At 35.4% G+C, this 21,206-nt stretch overlaps 1 protein-coding gene across 1 annotated transcript; it reads left to right on the top strand.

Moving 5' to 3' along the window:
• Positions 1-894: 894 nt before the first annotated feature.
• On the top strand, positions 895-20,275 carry LOC102801796 (uncharacterized). The gene is made up of 4 exons (XM_006820209.2): positions 895-1,024; positions 13,952-14,061; positions 14,575-15,297; positions 15,812-20,275. Exons 2-4 carry the CDS (start codon positions 13,974-13,976, stop codon positions 18,937-18,939), a joined length of 3,939 nt encoding a protein of 1,312 aa, XP_006820272.1. The 5' UTR covers positions 895-1,024; positions 13,952-13,973; the 3' UTR covers positions 18,940-20,275.
• Positions 20,276-21,206: the final 931 nt, after the last annotated feature.

The raw sequence follows: 21,206 nt of genomic DNA on the forward strand, positions 1-21,206 counted from the left end.
ATGCAAATATCCTTGAGTAATTACAACCATGATAATTATGTTTGATTTGGAGATCAGAGCCCATGACATTGCAGGTTTGCTTCGGTGCACGGTGATTCAAAACTTCTGAATTTGTTTACAATATAGCTATTTTAAAAACTTCTCCTTTTGATTTCAAATCTTAGCGAGAGGTATTTAGCTTATACCGTTATTACAAATTGGGAATGTAACTTTTATCATGGAGCTAAATGTATAGGGGGCTTGTTTAAAGGGTGGTGGTCGTCGCACCACGTCCTGTTTATATGGACCCATAGTGATGTAATCAACGCGTGTGAATTACATTATTTATTTACATTCGAACAAGTGCTGCACGACGACCGCAGCCCTAATTTTTTCCGTCACATAACGTTGTTTTTTTTCACTTTCTCTGACCGATTTGTGTGCTCAGTCGCTTGTTCTGTATAGCGTTAATGATATGCACGACTATTGTGTAAATGGTGTGAAACATTTATTCATTTGCGACGAGCACTTTTTGAAAAAGGAAAAATTGATCTGTTTGTAGACTGTGATCTAAGCTTGGATTCCCGGAAGAAGCTCAGGTGTCGGACGTCCGTGGTAAAACTGAGTCCTGCCCTACACAAAAGAGTTACGTCATTAAAATTTCATTACAATGACGTCATCTTGTATAACATAATCAGATAGCAGTTTCAATCGTAAACCAAATACAAATTATTTATAATTAGAAATAAACCATTTAGAAAAATGTATTTATTTTTTCACTGCATCTGGTAGTTGGTAAATGAAGTTTGAATATCTTCTACAGCCGCTAGTATCTGTTGGCAAAAACCTTGGCGTCAGCAAGGTGGCGCCCTCCAACGCCTACGCGGGAAGTTCTTTCAAAGCGCCCTCAAACGATCGAAAATATTACATGTTTGTTCGTGATCTTGAAGACAATACGGATTTTTGATCGACGAAATAATTTCATCTTTTTTAGACCAGAAAAGGAGGAAATCCCCAAAACCTTGTATGTGACCGAGGTTCAGAGGTATGTATTCCAGTTATCTTCCTTCAATCTTTGACAATATGTTTCGATCTGCACCTTAAAAATCATTTTTTTTTCACGTTTGACATTTTTGACAGTGCTAAGTCGAGCTTATTCCATCAACAACAGAAGCGAAAATTTACCACATTGAAACCAATTTATCGTTGTTGAAATATCGACACCGCTCTGAAATTCACAGATATTGGTTCATCTCTGTATTTTCATGTCTACCTAGGGTTCATTTGAGTCTGATTCCGGGATACTTGTAGTGTTTCTTTTGTATGTCTTTTGTATGTGTTTTTTTTTTCTGCGTGGTCTGGCGGCGCTTTCGACGCCATGACAGCTATCCATCCTGAATACGATCGTAAATCTTTGAACCATAATGCTGTCAAATTGACGACTGTAGATACACATGTAGTGAAAGAAATTAACAGAGAGGGGGTTTGACTGGTCCTCTGAAAGTATATGTGTATTTATTTAACCGGCAATCGGCGAAATGTATTTCATAGTCTGAGGATAGACCGCGGTGATCTTGCTACGAATATAACAACGGCGAGCCATAGCTAAAGCGCCACCATAGAATAACGCCGTGGTACACGGCATGTGTACACACCTCCTGTCGTTTTTATAAGTAGTCATATTTCATATAATAATTCTTTTAACATAGTTATTTTGAAGTATATGATTTCAGGGGTGTTTTCACATATATTTTTAATTTCTTGGTTTACCTTCACTGTCTGATGTATATATTTTATTATAAATTGTCAGAACCCCCCCCCCCCCCACACACACACACACCTGGTTAAATATTAGCTGAGGAAGTCATAATTGAAACACAAAGTGAGGTCTGTTTTGGTTTACTGGTGAAAATTTGGCATTGGTTCAAAACAGTGGTATGAACACAATTTATGATTTGATGTCAGGAAATTCTTGAGTTTAAATGTTGGTGTTAAATTCCCTCATACACCTTCCCCTGATGATCTGATTTATAAACCATGAATGGGTAAACAGTTAATGCAAGGATTAAAATGTTTTCACATCTTATGGTACAGCTGCTATTTACTTGCCTCTGATCAAATACTTTGTGAATTTTACTTAAGTCTTAATGCTTTCAGTTTTCTATGTCAGAAAATCTGTTCACAATTGATTGTGTTTTATCAATCACCTGATTTATTGTAACTTTGATATGACATTTTTATCTTACAAAATTGAATTTAAGTTACTGTGGAATACTTTATTTTAGCTGGAATTATTTTTTGCTGAAAAGACTTTTTGGGTGTTTTGTATGGAATTTATTTTCACTGATTTTTGATAAGTTGAATGTAAAATATAGGAAAAAAGGTATATTTGCTGGATTTTATTTTCACTGCATCATTCCTTCAGCGAAAATAACGAAAATTAATTCAAAGTGAAAATAAAGTATTTTACAGTAATATTTTAACTACCGGTATACCAAATTTAATTAATTGTATCCAAACATGATATATGAATCTCTGTATATTGTCATTTACATCTATGTACTTCAAACACAGCAGTTGACAGTATACAAAATAAAATATCAGGAACTAAATTTCATCTAGCTTTTCCTGACTTACCAGTCTTATGTATATAAATGCACATGGCTTGAATGCTTGCCTCTGTGTCCTTCACAAAATACACATAGCATATTTGCTCTAATATTAGCATATGCACTAAGCCTAATTGAAAAAGGTCCTATAAAGTCATATTTTATTAATAGTTAATATACAATAAATGCAAATGTTCTTTTACATGCGTTTTTATTGGGGATGCATTTATAATAAAGCAAATATGATATTTCATGATTCAAAATGATAGCTTGGCTATCAGTTTAAAAAGCTTAAACCGCGGGTCTGGGTGTATAAAAGGAAAGATGGCCGCCACTTTTCAGTATGCAAATGACACTCAAGCGTGAAACATCTCTTCGGGGGTGCTCCGCAAAATCACTCTTTTCGGCAATCTTAACGCCTGTTGTGCTTTATTTTCATGTCGTACACAAATATGAATATGTCCGCGATACAACTGCAATGTTAATTTACGAGTTCGGTGCGATGACAGTGTGATTTCCGTGTAAAAGCGACGGAAAAGCATGATTCAAACAGTCGTTTTGACTGCTCAAACTGGCTGTCAGTCATGGGTTTATGCAAATGTAAGGTGTTAATCCCGAGTTATTTGTTCAATCTCTAGGTATGTTTATGTAATTACGGAGTTGATCATGTAAGTGATATCGTGGAGCTAATAAGAAATGATATGCTGTGAGCTGTTTGTCCGTCCGCTCATCTCAGGGGACGATGGCGCTCCACGAAGCGGTCCGACCCGAGCGAGTGCGAATCGCACGAGCTGGGGTGTGCGCGAGAGGGGAGGGACTTTGCGTAAACATACCAATAATTTCTGTAGTGTGTGTGCGCAAAGAAAGACATTCGCGGTTACAGGGCTGTAAAAAAATGGGTTTCACTCTGATATCGATGAAAAGAGTCGAGGGAGTCCCAAATACGTCCCCTACAATATGTCGAGTATGCTTCTCAAATTTCCCTTCGTTCTCGAAATAAATAAATTGAAAGGTCTCACAAAAAATTATAATGTTCCCTGAAACATGTCTCCGCAGTGAAATATTTAGCCCTTTTTGTCACGTACTAGTATGAGCCGCGCATATATTTATGTATATTTGGCGTCGGACCCGTGCCGCACAGCCGTATACGTATAATAAAGTTTTGTTTTTGTTTTTGTTTTTTTGACGTTGCATAACGTCATTATTGCCGAGCCGACAAGACACATTATGGCAAACGTTGTACGACAACTACATTGTGTAGGTCATTCAAATAAAATAGATTTTTTTCATTATGCAAGTAATTGACAATACGGTAGTTCTCTTTTTGGAATATTTGTTGGCCCTGAAAAGGGCCGTTTGGTTCGTTTGTATCAATGAAAGACACATATTTTTCAGTACCAGAGATGACCCATATAAGGCACGCCTGGAAGATTGGGATACAGTCCGCGTATCTGTCTTACAACACACTCCGGCATCACTTCTTTTTGTGTGACCACAACGTCATCAGCCCTCATAAGTTGTGACTTGCGCTGGATGTATCTTTCGTCAGTCCACGCATTTCGTCGTCCGAGCATCGTCCAATACTATAAACGACGCCTAATAGCAGCGAGTGAATGAATAAATACATTGTATAAAAAGGTCGCACTTGTAACATATTAGTACAATAGCAAGAAAGCAAAGGCATGAGCTCAATTCAGAGAGAACCTTACAATGCCGTCACGCCATTTACAGAAATTGTGCTTTACAGTCGACCACGAGCGAAACAAACACAGAAAACGGCTTTCAAAAGAGTGCGTAGGCCCAGTGAACGTCGAACAACGGGATTCGGCAAGTCCTTTCAAATCAGATAATAACGTAATGCATGACGTTAGCTTACGGAATTAACGCCTTCAGTTGAAATGATAACAGCTGTGTACCAAGTAAACAACTGGGCGGACCATGCAAATTACATTTCCCATGATGCACTGGTGCAATTCCTGGGATTGCGGAGCCGCGCTTTAATGACAATCTGGTTTGGTAGTCACTCAGAACCATGCAAACATGTAAGAATACAAATAAATAAATGAATGTCACATTGGCAATTTATGTAGTAAACACCCTATAACTTGTGAAACTAATTGGTGAATGTAAAAAACAATGTGTCATTATTTTGTAAATTTTGACTAGTCCAGTCTAGCTACTAAATTTAGATAAATGGTAGCCCTAAGACAAGACTTGGTAGTCCAAGTGTCTACAGAACACTAAAGTTACTGCTAATTTCAAGGCTCTGTATTCTCTAATATTATTCCTATGTGGTAAGACAATTTTATAAAATTTTTCCTTTAAACTTGGATCAAACCATCTATCTGCACTATTTTACTGATTTAAGTGGCTTATAATTTATCGATAGAAATTAGGTCACTACAGCACTTATATGAACACTATACTCATGTTTCTACTAGAAAACAAACTTACTTTTTAATATGATTGAATGTGATTGAATACAATGATCGGATTGGATAAGAAAATTCACTCTTCATTTTTTTGATATATACACCATACAATATACATATGTGTTTCCAGCATGCTTTTTGTTGCATGCATGTTTACTATAGTGACTGTTCTTCAGGCCTCGATATTACAGCCGTTCTGAGAATTATTCGGACAGTCAGTTAGCAATATATGTTGGAACTTTGCAAAACACTTGGGTCTTTTCCAATCTAGACTTGATGGCGCCGTTGTATTGGCACGCCCACAATTGAAATCATTCCATTATCTTGCAAGATGCGGGTAAAACGCTGTTTTCAAAACGACACGCGTTGGTTACCATATATTAACAGGTTATATGTTGTTTATGCATTCAAACTAACGCGCCAAACTAAAAGTTGTTTTTACATTACTGGTGCTGTGAGTACGTCAGGAATACACAGACGGAAAACTCGATTATAATGGTTTGATGGATTTTGTCAAATCAAAAGTGCCTTCCTTGATCGAATTACTTTTTCAACTGCAGTTTGAAAATGACTGGGTATAACGACTGTTATTATGTCTAGTCCATTTTTGTAACAGGTACAACTAACTAAAATGAGTGAGGGGTTGACATTTTTCGACAGATTTAAGCAACATCCAACTTGTGATTTTCAAAATTACTGAAAATAATTACAATATAATTATAAAAATAAAGAATGGTTGCTGTAAACGCACGCTAGATAATACTTACAATTCACCAAGCTGACAACCCCTATGAAATAGTAATCCCAAACCACGCGCCCGTCACTCAAGTGGCGCAGACAAGTCTAGATTGTGTTTTGCAAAGTTGCAAGTCATTTTGCTAACTGACTGTCCGAATAATTCTCAGAACGGCTGTAACTAAAAACTGAATTTCCGTCTTTGTAGTTGTTGTTTCACTGGATGAATTACCAAGATTCACTAGCTTCCACATAATTACTTTTAATTTCTAATGTATATACCGTACTGTGGAATACTTTATTTTAGTAGGAATTAATTTTCACTGGAAAGACTGAATTTTGATGAGTTGAATGTAAGAACTATCATTTTTTACTGATTACACCCTTCAGTGAAAAATTTTTCTGCAGAATAAATGGTTTCATATTTGCAAAATTTTGTCTTCAGTATGCTAATAAATCATCAAATTATGAAAATTTCGAGCAGCGAAAATTAATCAGTTTTTTGTATACTTACGAATTATGGACCACAGTTGAAGCAGCTCTGACAAGTACACTATTCATACTGATTTTGTCACCGTAAATCACATGTATTAGTGCAATGTCCCATCTTTCAGAAAGTCAAACAATTTTTTTTTAAATAATAAAAAAAATAACTTTATTGTAATACATTCATTTTTAGCTCCGCTGTCGACTTTGTCGAGCGGAGCTCATCATATGAGTGATTGTCCGTCGTCGTCCGTGTTGATGTTTTACTTTTTCGACTTCTTCTTGAAAACTACAAGCCTGAAAACTTTGATACATGGTGTCTACCTTGGGGAGACCTCTCTCAGATTTGTTCATTTCATGATGATAACTTCAATTCTCTAATTTTGGTGACGGCAAGTCCAATTGCTTTGATATTACATATATAGGTACTACATGTGGACCTCTCTCAGATTTGTTCATTTTGTAATGATATCTTTAATTCTCTAATTTTGGTGAATATTTTTGTTGTTTTTGGTAAAAAGTGATATTTTTGACTTCTTGTTAAAAACCGCAAGTCAAATTGCTTTAATATTACATATATAGGTACTACATGTGGTCCTCTCTCAGATTTTTTCATTTCGTGATATCTTCAATTCTCTAATTTTGGTGAATATTTTTGTCATTTTTGGTAAAAAGTTATATTTTCGACTTCTTGTTAAAAACCGCAATTTCAATTGCCTTGATATTACATATAAAGGTACTACATGTGGACCACTTTTAGATTTGTTCATTTCGTGATGATATCTTCAATTCTCTAATTTTGGTGAATATTTTTGTCATTTTTGGTAAAAAGTGATATTTTCGACTTCTTGTTGAAAACCGCAAGTCCGATTGCTTTGATATTACATATATACATGTAGGTACTACATGTGGACCTCTTTCAGATTTGTTAATTTTGTGGTGATATCTTCAATTATCTAATTTTTATGATTATTTTTGTCATTTTTGGTGAAAAGTGATATTTTTGAATTCTTGTTGAAAACAGCAAGTCCCATTGCTTTGATACTATACATATTGTTCATTTTCTAATGATATCTTCTGTTCTTTTATTGAAATGTGCATTGCTAACAGCGGAGTTATCTCAGCCGACTGGCTGCTTGTTAATTTTCCAAATATATTGTAAATTTACTGATTTATAATTCAATGTTCATGACCATATGGTAGCATGCATATCAGTGATCTTTCCTTGTACAACATTACAAGTACCTCTTTTGCTTGTATTAAATAAATATATGACACCTCGCAATATCATCATATATTTTTTGCCGGTGTATATTTTAAGTTTTATGTAAATCATGTGTAAGATCTATGGCTCATCTTGTTTTTATCTTCATTAATAAAATATTATTATGTTATTGATCTACAATGTATACATATACAATACATATATTGTGAATAATAAATATGTTTTCGGAAAAATCTCTCGAATAATTAATAAAATTTTATATTTCAAGCTGACCAACTCTGCATATGTATAATGTCTCAAATCAAGACACAGAGAATAAATTTATGAAGTATTTATAAGATTTTAGTTGTTACACTCAAATTATAACAGAATTTATTGTTTTATGTTTTCATAAAATATTATTCATAGAATTGTAGTGTTTTTAAGTGTACATAAATGATCAGTCAATCACATGTGTAAACAGTGAAACTATTCACTGTATTTTCTCTAAATTTTACAAGTGCAACTCTAATACAATTTCACATAAAAAATAGTTTTCAGCATAGATACACCTCTGTCATTTACCTAATGCGATAACAGACATTTAAATTTTATATTGTAGATACGCACATATTTTTGTTCCTATAAATATAATTTATTTTGATCTTGAATCATATTTGATTTAAGTCGAGTATTGAGATGTACATGTATAACTAAATTTATTATTCACAATTGATTATTTTGAGGAATGAGAAACAGTGGCACATCATGTATCAATTTTCACTTCTAATAATTTCATAAAAAAACCTACTTATACATGATCTCTCTCTTTCCATGAATTGAAATTCACATTTTATTTTTACAATGTGCTATGCTATGCATATGTAATAAAAGAGCATTTTTCATGTTTTTCAGTTTTCATGTCCTGCCTTATATGTTTATCTTGCATTACAATGACACTTGCAAATACCATATTTGCTTCATTCAGGGTTCTCCGCAGGGCTTTTTAGCGCCGAGGTCCGCGGCGCTATACTTGTGAAGCTCTTTACTTGAGACCTCGGCGCTAAGTGTTCCGACCTCGGCGCTTGATTTCATATTTGAAATGCCAATATCAGATGTGCAAAAGCTTTGTTCGCCACACTGGTCAGCTCGACCGTCACTCAAAATTAGTGACCACAGCGGAAACGCTTCCGACCAGGACTATTGTCCGATTGTTATTATAATTATGTACCGACCGACACGCATCCTGCCAGTCGTGGATTAGAATTTGTAAACAATAAACCTAGTCGCACGATACGTAGCGGCTAGTCAAATTTGTGAAATTAGCACCACTTTGTTTGTAAGTAAATACTTTCTGCGATAGACACAGTCTTTAGATTGAAAGCTAAAATTCTTTTAAAATCAATTCCACCTCAATATAACATGGTCAAAGCGGAGTTTACGATCAGTTTACGCTACTCAAGAAAAAACAATGTGTTTATTGCGTGATTTGGTAAAAGACATTTGAACTGTTATCATCACGAATCATGTAAAAACTCTTCTTTCAAGACTATTTTACCTTTTAAAAATTGCTAATCACCTCTTTCGAAAACCATCATGCAGTTTTCAATTGAAAACGATGCCAACACATCGTGCTACGACATCGCTTAACTTCCGCAATGTAAATTTTTATGATCACTACCATTCGGAAAACTTCGGATTCTACCGGCATTACCATGCGGCATTTTGATTAGTTAATGACATTCTTGACCCATCGGGTCAAAGGACACATGTTAATGTTCACAAATATCATGGCGGGTCTGTTTTTTTTACCGAAGCAATCGAGTGATCAAAAATAATCGCTCCCGATAAAAATAAGTCAGATTTTACTTTAATTTCATATAAAATAAAAGAAGTAACATTTAGTGAGGAATTATTGGTATAACCGGTGTATAACATCGCCAAGTAAGTTATGTCACGTCGTAACTTTGATGATCATTTTGAAGTTTAATTTGTTCGCTCATTACTGTAAATGTAAACGTTTTAGAAGTTGATGGTACGAATAATAAATTACAACAATACGCCAATTAATTACGTTGTCGATTTTTTGAAGGTGAATGTTTTTGGAGTAAATAAAATCATGAAATTCGTGAACATATTTCTGGCTTAACGTTTCGAATGCGTTTTATTCAACGTTTTACAATAGACAATTAAATTGCAACAACAATTTATTTGTGTTTGTTTTTAGTCTGCAGCATCAGTATTTCGAGAATGTTTCAAACTCTTCTAAATTGTGAAACATAATGTGTTGATTCCATTAAAAAAAATATTTGCACTGTGACTGAGCTCATTAATATTCATAATTGTAAATGAGTTCTGTTAATTAATGAAGGAAATGTACGTAAATGATATGCAAATTATTATGCAAATTAATATGCAAATTAGTTGCAGCGCTATGCATTTTTTCTGGGGAGAACCCTGCTTCATTTAAAGTGCATCTTTAATAGAAGTTCATGTCCATCACAAATAACATTTATTGTATATATCATTAATTATAGTGATCTATAAACTAATTTGGTTTTCTGGCCATGGTGTAAAAAAAAGTACTTGATAGGTAGGCAGGGTTTCCTTCATTTATATTTCCTTTCTCAATGAGTTGCACTATTTAGTTTTTTTGTAGGCATAATTTAACTATAGTTGTGCAAAATTACATCTAAGTTGATTTACAGAATGTCCATTTGATCCCATAGGCCACAGATCATTTTAAATATTTTAGAAAAAATATGAGAAAAACATTATGTGGGTGTAAAAGGTGACAAAAGTTGCTTTGTCTCAAAGGCTAAGAAAGCACCATAACAGCTCGCTGACTTTGTGCGAGTCAAGATGAGAAAAGAAGACTGAATACTAGCAGTTTAATTATGGCTGTAGCCAAACTGATTTAGAGTAGCTGTGAACTTGACAAAGTGGTAGGGTTCACAAGTGAAATTGAGATGAATTGACAAGATTTGTGAAATCCAAATTGTACTTAATTACCGTACTCGTCCGCGTTAGCACCCATGCCCGGTCAAGCCCCCCCCCCCCCCACTTTTGCGCAATGTTTATATTCGGGGTCACATTCGGCAAAGCGCCCACCCTTTCAAAATGCCAATAATTTAAAACTTGGTCTTTGATCATTACTTAATGAATACTGGTAATCGTTTTTGTATCATGATACAGCGTGAATATCGACTGCCGTGAACATGTTGTGAATTGCTAGTTACCATTTAAAAAAAAAAAAAAACCATGTCGTTTATTCGCCAAAATCAATTCCAACGGATCGTACTTCGACATTGATGATTCACTTCCGCGTTGCGTTACCCTAGAGTCCTTGGGAATTTCCAAAGAATTGCGTTGGTACAACACAGCATTTTGATTGGATAATAACAGACTTGACCCATTAGGTCAAAGGACGTTGATGCAGGTTAAATGCAAATGGCGGAAAGTGCTTTTTATCGAGAGTTTGTGTATGATCCGACACATACGTCAGTGGCGATACTGATGAAGACTTTGACTTTGACTGTGTTCCAACAGACTCAAATATTTTTAATCTCGTAAATTCAGGTGGTACGTAATTAATATTGTGTAAATAAAATGTGCATATTTGACCATTTCTGTTTCTTCATTGTAAGAGTCAATGACGACGCACCTAATTTCGTAATTTTATTTTCCCTCAAATTTTCAAAGACGTAATATCCCCCTCAATCTGTCACGGTGAATTAAAATTGTCAGTTGCACTCTTTTCTGAGGGGGTCCTCGGGTAAGCGCCCACCCCTAAAAAATCCTGATTTTATGAGTTGAGGATCCTGGGCTCTAACGCGGTCGAGTACGGTAATTTCAACAAATACACAAACACAGAGAATTATTTTTTCAACCAGGTGTTAGTCTTTTCTAAAGCTACTTAACTGGTACTTTCTTTGCAGAGGTCCATTAAATAATATATTTTTGCTGATGTTTATTAGTACCCTTTGTGCTTCCGTGTGTCCATGCGTGTGTGTGTGTGTGCGTGCGTCCGGACCTATATCTTAGACATGCCTGGACTGATTGCATTCAAACTTCACACATACATCGACATAATATTATACATATGCACATCAATTTGTATCATGATCTGATTAAAGATGGCCAAATGTTTGCCATTTGTGTGCTAAAATGAACATCATGACATACCGGTAGATATATAACTGATTCAAAATGGTCAAATGGAAGCCATTTTTTAAATCATCAAAAATCAAGCATTTCTGTGTGTTTCGGTTGGTGCATACATTGTAGGTTTAGGGACATTGATGTAAAAAAATTGATGTGGGACAACACACAACAAAATCATTTATGTAACTTGCATTATTTATCAAATCATTATATGTTATAAATCACAACTATTAGGAACTTTTGTGATATCTCTACATTATCACACTATAATGTAATCCTCTATTCACCTGTAAATTTATTTCTGCTAAAAGCTTTCAAATTTAGCTAAATTGGTAATTGTGATGAGAAATACCTAACAGCATCACATTGGGTATGGAGAAGGGGTTAGATGCTGCATGCAATATTGTGTTCAGTTGGCCTTCACATTATGTTGCCAGAGACCCAGTTTGATGCTGCAATGATTCATTATTGTTTAATTAACTAGAATAAATTTGATGAAAAAGACATTCCCTTTATTTTGTTCTGGTATACTTGCATGTATTCACCAATTACTGTGTTTGCTCTATTAGTAGCACATGCATTTAAATTACAGATATGTTTCTGTGGTTAATAATTCAGCTTACAATTAGTACAATGCTTAGTTTACTTGTATTAAAGATTATATCCATTCCAGGCAGTCAGGTTGATGACATTGAAACCGTAATTCAATTACAGTAATGGAAGGAGAGTTCCCCCATTATTACATAACACATTTCACAGGTTTTACTGTATTATTTGAAAACTTACACCTCATTGTTTTGCCCATCACCATGACAATAGAGCAGAGTGCTGCCAACTAAAATGAGTCTCATGGAGGTATAGGTGATAACTGCTCACACTGTGTTAATTACCTCACATGCAAATTACAACAATTATACATTCTATAATATATAACCCCTTTTAACCTCCATGGTAGGATTTAATAGAAAGCTTTTTATATGTGTCATCTATGGTTCTCAACTGATTACACTCAGTAAGCAGAATTCCTTTAAAATAGAGATATATTACAGGAATTATTGATACTGTTTAAAAAGAAAAATCAATTGTAGGTTTTAGTTTATAGGAGATTGAACCCTGTATACTTGATTAAATAAAGAATGCAATCTATCTGTGTGTCCCAAACTACCTTTACTTATCATAAGTGATGCTCCTAAGGTCTCAAAAACAGACAATTTAAACTATTTAATTTAAATTATTTACTACTGGTATTATAAGTTGTGTCATTTGTTGCTTTCTTGTCAATCTTATCAAAATTAATGTGAAAATAATATTCATTGGATTATAATGTAGACCATGGTCTATGACTCTCTAATCCCTTGATTACACCAGCCCATCATTTACTATGCATGCAAATGTGTACCAGAGTCCTAACCCTAGCTCCATAATTAGAGAACAAGACCTGATTTTGTTATGTGGGTGATTTAACTAAATAAGGGTGATTTGCAAACCAAAATGCAAATGTGCCCCAGACATTTGAACAATGCATCCCTGCAAGCAAGATAAACATTCTCACTTACAATAACATGAGGAGTTCCATTATAGCTATTATTACATCATCCAGTCCCCAGTGTTCTAAATCTGTCTATTGTTTGCATATATAGTTGAGATTAACCACTAAAACAACAAAGTCAGGCTCCATGCATGGCTTCACCCACTGTTTTACCATGGAACTAATTTACTAATTTATACATATATATATAGCTTTTCCTTTTATCTTAAAACAAACCACTACACAAGCGCAATTAATGGTAGTTTTGACTTTCGCCTCAGCTCATTATCAATTGTATAAAGATCACATTGATTAAATAGTTAATTTGTTTTTCAGACAAATTTTAAGTGTTTATATACGCCAAAGTTTTCCCTGTGGAAATAATTCATTCTATTGACCAAAATGAGGAAGTTGAATATGTAAAACATTTCAATAATTTACTAATATTAAGTGGAATGTATATATATATATATATAGACTTATCAAAACTTGAAGTCAGTCTGATGATGGGTTATCACCTCATTAACAATTACATCATCCTTTGTTAGACCAACCTAGATATGATTGGTTGCTGAGATGACCAATCACAATAGCATAACACCTCAGAATGAGTAGTGCTTCACACCAGGGAGCTGTTCATTACAGCTCCCTGTTCACACATACCTCATTGTTTTACCCTTCAAAACCAGCCACTGGATCAAAGATGATTTCATAATAACCACAGCAGTCACTTAGTTAAGACATACTGAGCTGATTTTATTATTATTTCTCACTTAGTGGTTTACTTACTATGCGTTTCAATGTTTGTTAACAGTTGGAAAAGATCAACACCAATCATGGATGGTAATATTGGACAATATCACTGTCCATATCCGTATGCCGTCAGGAGAACTCGTAAATACATCAATCAGTACAGGTCTTCAGGTTAGTACTTACAGTATTTATTGTACATTCACTGTTCAGATTGATGTATTATATCTAACATGTGTGCAGTCCCAATTTGTGTGTGAATTCACTTGTTACACAGTCCATATATGATAGCCCCAACCCTTGCACTTCTTGTGATTCCACCTAAATGGACTATACATGCTAATACGTACATGTACAAAAAATATCTAGTACAAGAAAAGCCATGTGCTTACTTTATAATCTCCAGCAGTGTTCAGGTTGTCATAATATTTATGTACATTACATAAAACTCTCAATGACAGAATTCTACTGCGCAGAAGACCGTAGTGGTGTTTGTAATCTATAAAAAGGGATATTCACTTGCTTTGAAATTCAAAGAAGAAACAAATTGTTTTGTAAACTTGGTATATTCATTGAATTTTAATTTAGTGCGTTTTGCTATCAGTGAAAATAATAACCCAGTAAATAATTACAAATGTAAACCCTGTATGGTATTAATAAATTCCTGACTAACTCTGTTTATTCTAGGTTATGGTGTGACACCATATTATCCCTATACAGTAGCAGAAAGCAGGAGAGCTGTGTCAGTCAATGCTGTGCTAGCAACTCAACAAATTGAGGAGCCACTAGACTTCAGTTTAAAACCCAAGGCCCCGGAGGATCTTCAGCCAATAGATTACAGTTGTCGTAAGACTTCTGAGGAAGAACCAGAAGATTTGTCTGTGAGGAAACAAAATGATGTATGTACCTGTTCCATTGTCGATGTGAAATCAGAGAATGGAAAGCATGCAGATCACCGGGATAGACAACCAGAAGTTCAGACAGACATGGCGTCTGAGTCTGAGGCAGCACCAGTGTCAGATGCAGCATGGGTACCGGAGACTGCAACTAAATCAGAGACGGAAACAGAACCAGTTACAGCAACAGAACCAGTTACAGCAACAGAACCAGAGGCAACAGAGGTAGAACATCAATCCAGGCTGGAAATGGAGGAATGCAGCTCAACAAGAGGTGGCAAGACACCATCAATAACAGATCACTCAGATGTAGTAATTAAGATGGAGTGTGATACTAATGAACAAAACGAATTGACAACAGTTGGTGATTCTGAGAACACTATTGAAATAGTTTGTCGACAGTGTGGAGATGCAAATGTTGAACAACTATTTATTGCGATGGTGTGCAAACATATGCGGTGCTGGAAGTGCATTGTCAAGTCACGAAATTGTACATGTCAAGGAATTGACCATGGTAAGTGAAATTATTCATACTTGTGATGACTGTTTTTTTAAGTAAACAGTAGAGCCCTAACAAATGGGAAATGATCTCTTCTGAAATTTGTTGGCACTGTACTTTTGGACGTTTTTAAATTGTGCATCGCTGTTACTGTAAAAATGTTTGTACTGTTTTGTATAAAATTCATTTTCACTGATGTAAAATGTTGAATGTAAAAAAACAGAAAAAAGGTATATTCGCCGGATTTTATTTTCGCTGAATCATTCCTTCAGCGAGAATAGCGAAAATGAATTTCAAGCGAAAATAAAGCATTTTACAGTACTTTTACTGTGGTTCTAGGGAGTCACAATGACTTTCACTGGGGTCCCAAGGAGTCACAGTGACTTTCACTGGAGTCCCAGTGACTTTCACTGGTGTCCTAGTGACTCGTCTTGGTTTCCCGAGAGTCACAGAGACTTCAAAAAATTAGGTCTCGCACACGCTCTCAAATTAGTGTTTCTAACAACTGAATTATTTGGTTGTGTTTCAGATTCTGGTGCTGAACTTGACACTGCAAGCTACCCAGAAGAGCCTATAGATGAGACTGCAAGGAAACCAGCAGATGGAGGTCAGACTGATGCTACATGGAGAAATGAGAAACATCACAGCAATGAAACAGTGGAAAATGATAACAGTGATACATTGCTTAATGATCAGAAGGTGATGGAAGATCCACTAAATAGCACTGCAGAACAGAAAGATGAAACCAGCGAAAAAATGAATGATTCTAAAGACAGTGGGGAAGAAAACATAAGTACTGATCAAATTCCTGATGAACAATCCACAAATGTACCAAAGAATGACGCTGCGAAAAAATCCAGAAAAAGAAAGTATGGAGGGAGAAGGAGGGGAAGAAGTAGGAAATGCAAAAAGGCTAGGGTTCATCGTGATGAGGAGTCCTCTCCTGCGTTGGAAATGACAGAACCGAGCAGTACAGAAAATGTGGACGATTCTGAGATATGTGAACATAATGGCAATGAGGACACTACTAATGAGTTATGTGAACATAATGGCAATGAGGACACTACTAATGAGATATGTGAACATAATGGCAATGAGGACACTACTAATGAGATATGTGAACATAATGGCAATGAGGACACTACTAATGAGATATGTGAACATAATGGCAATGAGGACACTACTAATGAGACACATAGCACGCAGGAATCAACAACAGTAATATACCAACATACTGAAGAGAATGATTCACTCTCGGTACATGTTTCTCCAATCAAGGAAAAGGGAGATGATGATATAACCACTGCCTCAATAAATACTACATCTAAAGATCTACTGACCACTCCCTCAATGGTCAAAAAAGATAGTGTGACAGATATTGTTGAACCAATAAACAAAAATGACAATATGACCAGTGAATCAGTTGCCCCTGCTATCACAAGTGATAATGAAAATCCAGAGTTATCAGGAGTGAATAGTGTAGCCTCTGTGATGGACAATAATACTTTGGCCATTAGACCACTCACGAATACACTGCTGGTCAGTGATGATGCTACCATGACACCCCAGGTTGAGGACAATGTTGCCAGTGTACCAGTGGTCAAGGAAGATGCAACCAGTGTACAAGAGGTCAAGGAAGATGCTACCAGTGTATCAGAGGTCAACGAAGATACTACCAGTGTATCACAGGTCAACGACAATGCTACCAGTGTACCAGAGGTCAATTACAATGCTACAAGTGTACCAGAGGTCAACGAAGATGCTACAAGTGTACCAGAGGTCAATTACAATGCCACAAGTGTACTGGAGGTCAACGAAGATGCTACAAGTGTACCAGAAGTCAACGAAGATGCCACAAGTGTACTGGAGGTCAACGAAGATGCTGCAAGTGTACTGGAGGTCAACGAAGATGCTGCAAGTGTACCTGAAGTCAATGAAGATGCTACCAGTATACCAGAGGTCAGTGACGATGCTACAAGTGTACCAGTGGTCAATGAAGATGCTACAAGTGTACCAGAGGTCAACAAAGATGCTACAAGTGTACCAGAGGTCAACGAAGATGCTACAAGTGTACCATTGGTCAACAAAAATGCTACCAGTAGACCACTGGTCAATGAAGATGCTACAATTACAACACAGCTGAATAATGATGCTACCATTACGACAAAGCTCAGTAAAGATTCAACTATTGCACCATTGGTCGTTGACAATGTTTCTGCAGCCAAGTCTGTTGATTGGTGGGACACTGAGAAATCTGAGAAAATGGAAACCAGAAGTAAACCAGTAGTAGTCCACACAAGTCCACTTGCCATCTTAAGTGGTGATGACTTCTCTAATAGACACAAGATTGCTCTGGTTAGAGCTTTCCTGCTGGTCAACTACAAGAATGCTCCAATGTCTCAAGTCAAGGTCAAACGATCACAGCTGATACAGGAATTTGATGACTACTGTGAACATCACGGTTTTAAGGACCATGTGTACGTAGATGGTGTGCTTATCACGTATGCATCTTTGACAACTTTCCAGGACTGTGTTTATGTTGGAAAGTCCAAGTTTTTCGTTGGCATAGTGAAAGCATCACCAGCACCTATCTTGGGACTCTTTAAGCCTGAGGCTGTACTTGATGTGGAAGATTTTGAAACTGCTGCCATCGATTTCTTGGCCCGAAATTATGAAATTTGTCCTGATAACTGCATTCCAGCAGACTCCATTGCAGTGCATTTTATTCAAGAGTGTGATGACAGGAAGTTGAAGTTGCCGCCTTCGCTGTCTGGAAAAATGTACTTGACTCGACAGCTGGGATTGCATCAGTGTGCTGCGTCTTTCCGTAACTGCAAATACGATGAATCAATTATGACTGTTCAAGGTTTGAAACGAAAAGTAATGCACCACGATAATAAGAAGAAAGCATCTACAAATAACAAACATCCTGCAGGGAGTGTACTTGAGCCGCCAGCTAACAGAACACTTGGTGGACGTCCAACAAAAGAAGCAGCGGAGAACAAGAAGAACAGTGCAAATCAGGAGAGCAGTGTTCCTAACGAGGTCATCACGTACGCACAAGTGTATGAATATTTATTCCGTGCATTCATATTACTCAATTACCAAATCTGCAACGACAGTAATATCAAAATAAGCTTCAAATCAATTGAGAAAGCGTTTCGACGAGAATGTGACGAAGACGGGCGTCAGAGGTTTCCACTGACAATTCTTCATAAATTACGCATAATCGGAATCGTCAAGATGAACTTCCCAGAGTGCTTCTGCGATCAAGGAAATTTCGTAAAGCTGCTATCAAAGTCTTCAAATTGCTCTCTGACTGATATGCTGGATGCTACGAAGCCTGTTGATTATTTAACACTTGCCTCTTACTTCATTAGCAAAAACTTTCATAGTAGCCCCGAAGAATGCATGTTGGCTTCAGATATCGTCACATCATTTAAAGAACAGTGTGCTGCACACAGTCTGTTGATACCACCTGTGTTTCAGAATGATCAGATTCTACAGAACATGGTTGGTAATATATGCATAGCTCTTTTTAAGAAGTGTACATATGACAGCAAGATCGATATTGTTTGTGGTATAAGCAGAAAAGTAGCTTCTAAGCAAATAGATCTAGACTTAGAGCTGGAGCAGGAAGAGGAGGATGATGAATAATGTGTAACTATAGTTACTGAACATGTACTATTTAATTTTTACTTGAAATATTATATTACACAATTTTTCTCCATACATTAATTTATTTTTATTTATATATTTTATTTTAAAATATCCCTTTTTCAATTTTATCTATTTTTGTTTTGGCTTTTTTCGTGTATATATATATATATATATTCAACATGTACTACTGACTGCAAAGATGTGATTATGAGCCTCACGAAAATGTTTTGTTTTTGTTTTTTATATATTTAATTTATTTTTAATACGGTAACTTTTTTTTTAATCATAATTAATTGTAGGAGATGTTAATGAATTGCTGTATGTCCTTAAAATTATGTGTTATACAGCATTCTCTCACTGCCACATTTTTTTTTTACATTTTCACTTTTCTGTAAATTTCACTGATTTTAATTTTATTTTGGAAGCAAACTCTCTGAAGAAGATACTGCTTACCGTTTTCATGAAATATATTTAAATTTTGATAAATATAAATTGATTTCAAACAGTGATAATGAAAGTGAAATGGTTTATTTATTGCAAACTAAATTTTTACATAGTAAATATGTATTTTTTTTAATTAACTGTATTTTTATTTGTATTTTGTTTCTGTACTCTTATGCAGGTTAGGTACCAAATAGTGGTAACCTTGTTAATATATTATTGGAGGGAAAAAAGTTCATCGCAGAGTACATTTAAAAAAAAAATGCACTTTTTAAAGTAAAGCAAAAAAGTTTCACTTTTTTTAATAAGTTTTCACAAAAAAAGCCTTCCAGTACATACTATAGGTAGTGTGTTTTAGTGAGATTTGTTTTTATCGGAAAATGTTTTCCTTTAACATGTGAATTCACCATTTTTAACTCAATAACTACAGTATTAATATTTTATTGCTACATTGTGTACATTTTTGCCAAAACTACTTTATTGTTGTTTACCACCATTGAATTTTTTCCTGTTCTATTTTTTAAAAGTACATGTGTCTATGTATCAATACTGCCAAAATTCTTCGAACTTTACTTTCTTTCTTAAATTTTAACTAAATCTATCATGTAAAAAATATTTCTTTCTTGGTCAGATGTGATTCTTACAATGTCAGCTGTCTATCTTTGCTCTAAAATGTTCAGTAACATATTTGTTTTAATTAATTCCCACCGCCATTATTTGTTTTGATGACTTCTAATGCTACTATATGTATATATATGATTATAGTGTTATGTATGCTGTATTGGACTGCCATAGTTGTCTACTGTCCTGTAAACATAAATTGTTTTATAGAGTGTATAATGTGTAATTCACACTATATGTAATATTAAATATTTGCAGTCTTTATACAGTCCATCATTTGTCTTGTCTCACTAATTGATTCTGTGTTTCGCCCCACTCAAGTACTTGCATTGTAGACCAGTACTGTACTGATGTATCAGGGAGTACTGCATTGTAGACCAGTACTGTACTGATGTATAATGTAGTACGTGTATTGTAGACCAGTACTGTACTGATGTATAATTGAGTACTTGCATTGTAGACCTGTACTGTACTGATGTATAATGTAGTACGTGTATTGTAGACCAGTACTGTACTGATGTATAATGGAGTACTGTATTATAGACCAGTACTGTACTGATGTATAATGGAGTACTGCATTGTAGACCAGTACTGTACTGATGTATAATGTAGTACATGTAATTCACAGTGATATCCATGCATGTGGTAGGTGTCCAAATAAGTAACGCCCTCTAGAGGCGTAAATTAGTAACACCGATTACAGCACATTGATGTTTTGTTCTTCTGTTGTCAATCAGTGAAACAGACTTCATTTTCCAACATACTGTTCATTTGAACCACATTGTTTGTGACTGCCCGACGGTACTTTCATCTGAAATATGTATATATATATATACAGACCACTTTCCGGAAAGTAACGAAACTGGAGTGCAGAAATATGCCTGCGTTGTCATGGCCACAAATACAAACTTGTAATTTTTATTTTTGTGACGTCGATTGGTATACGCAGAAGCACAATATCACGTGTACAAGTTTAGGTAACAACCCAAAGCGCTATGCGCGCATGTGAAACGCCGTATTTTTGACTTCCGGGAAAGTGGTCTACATATATGCATGGTACATATGGGTCGATTTTTTTTTTACTCTCACTATCCATTACTGAAATTATAAATAGAAGCTCATCGTTCAAACCATGAAATTTGTGGCAGAAAATGGCACATGTAAATTCATTAACCATTTTGAAAAATAAACATGTGAAGGGG

Source organism: Saccoglossus kowalevskii, chromosome 4 (assembly GCF_978046115.1).
Source record: "Saccoglossus kowalevskii chromosome 4, keSacKowa6.1, whole genome shotgun sequence".
In the NCBI taxonomy this organism is placed as follows: domain Eukaryota; kingdom Metazoa; phylum Hemichordata; class Enteropneusta; family Harrimaniidae; genus Saccoglossus; species Saccoglossus kowalevskii.

What these genes read in the sequence shown, in the direction of transcription:
- LOC102801796 (XM_006820209.2), top strand. Translation starts at nt 13,974, where the DNA reads ATGGATGGTAATATTGGACAATATCACTGTCCATATCCGTATGCCGTC. An exon ending in CAATCAGTACAGGTCTTCAG is followed by an intron (nt 14,062 to 14,574) that starts GTTAGTACTTAC and finishes TGTTTATTCTAG; the next exon opens with GTTATGGTGTGACACCATAT. An exon ending in ATGTCAAGGAATTGACCATG is followed by an intron (nt 15,298 to 15,811) that starts GTAAGTGAAATT and finishes GTTGTGTTTCAG; the next exon opens with ATTCTGGTGCTGAACTTGAC.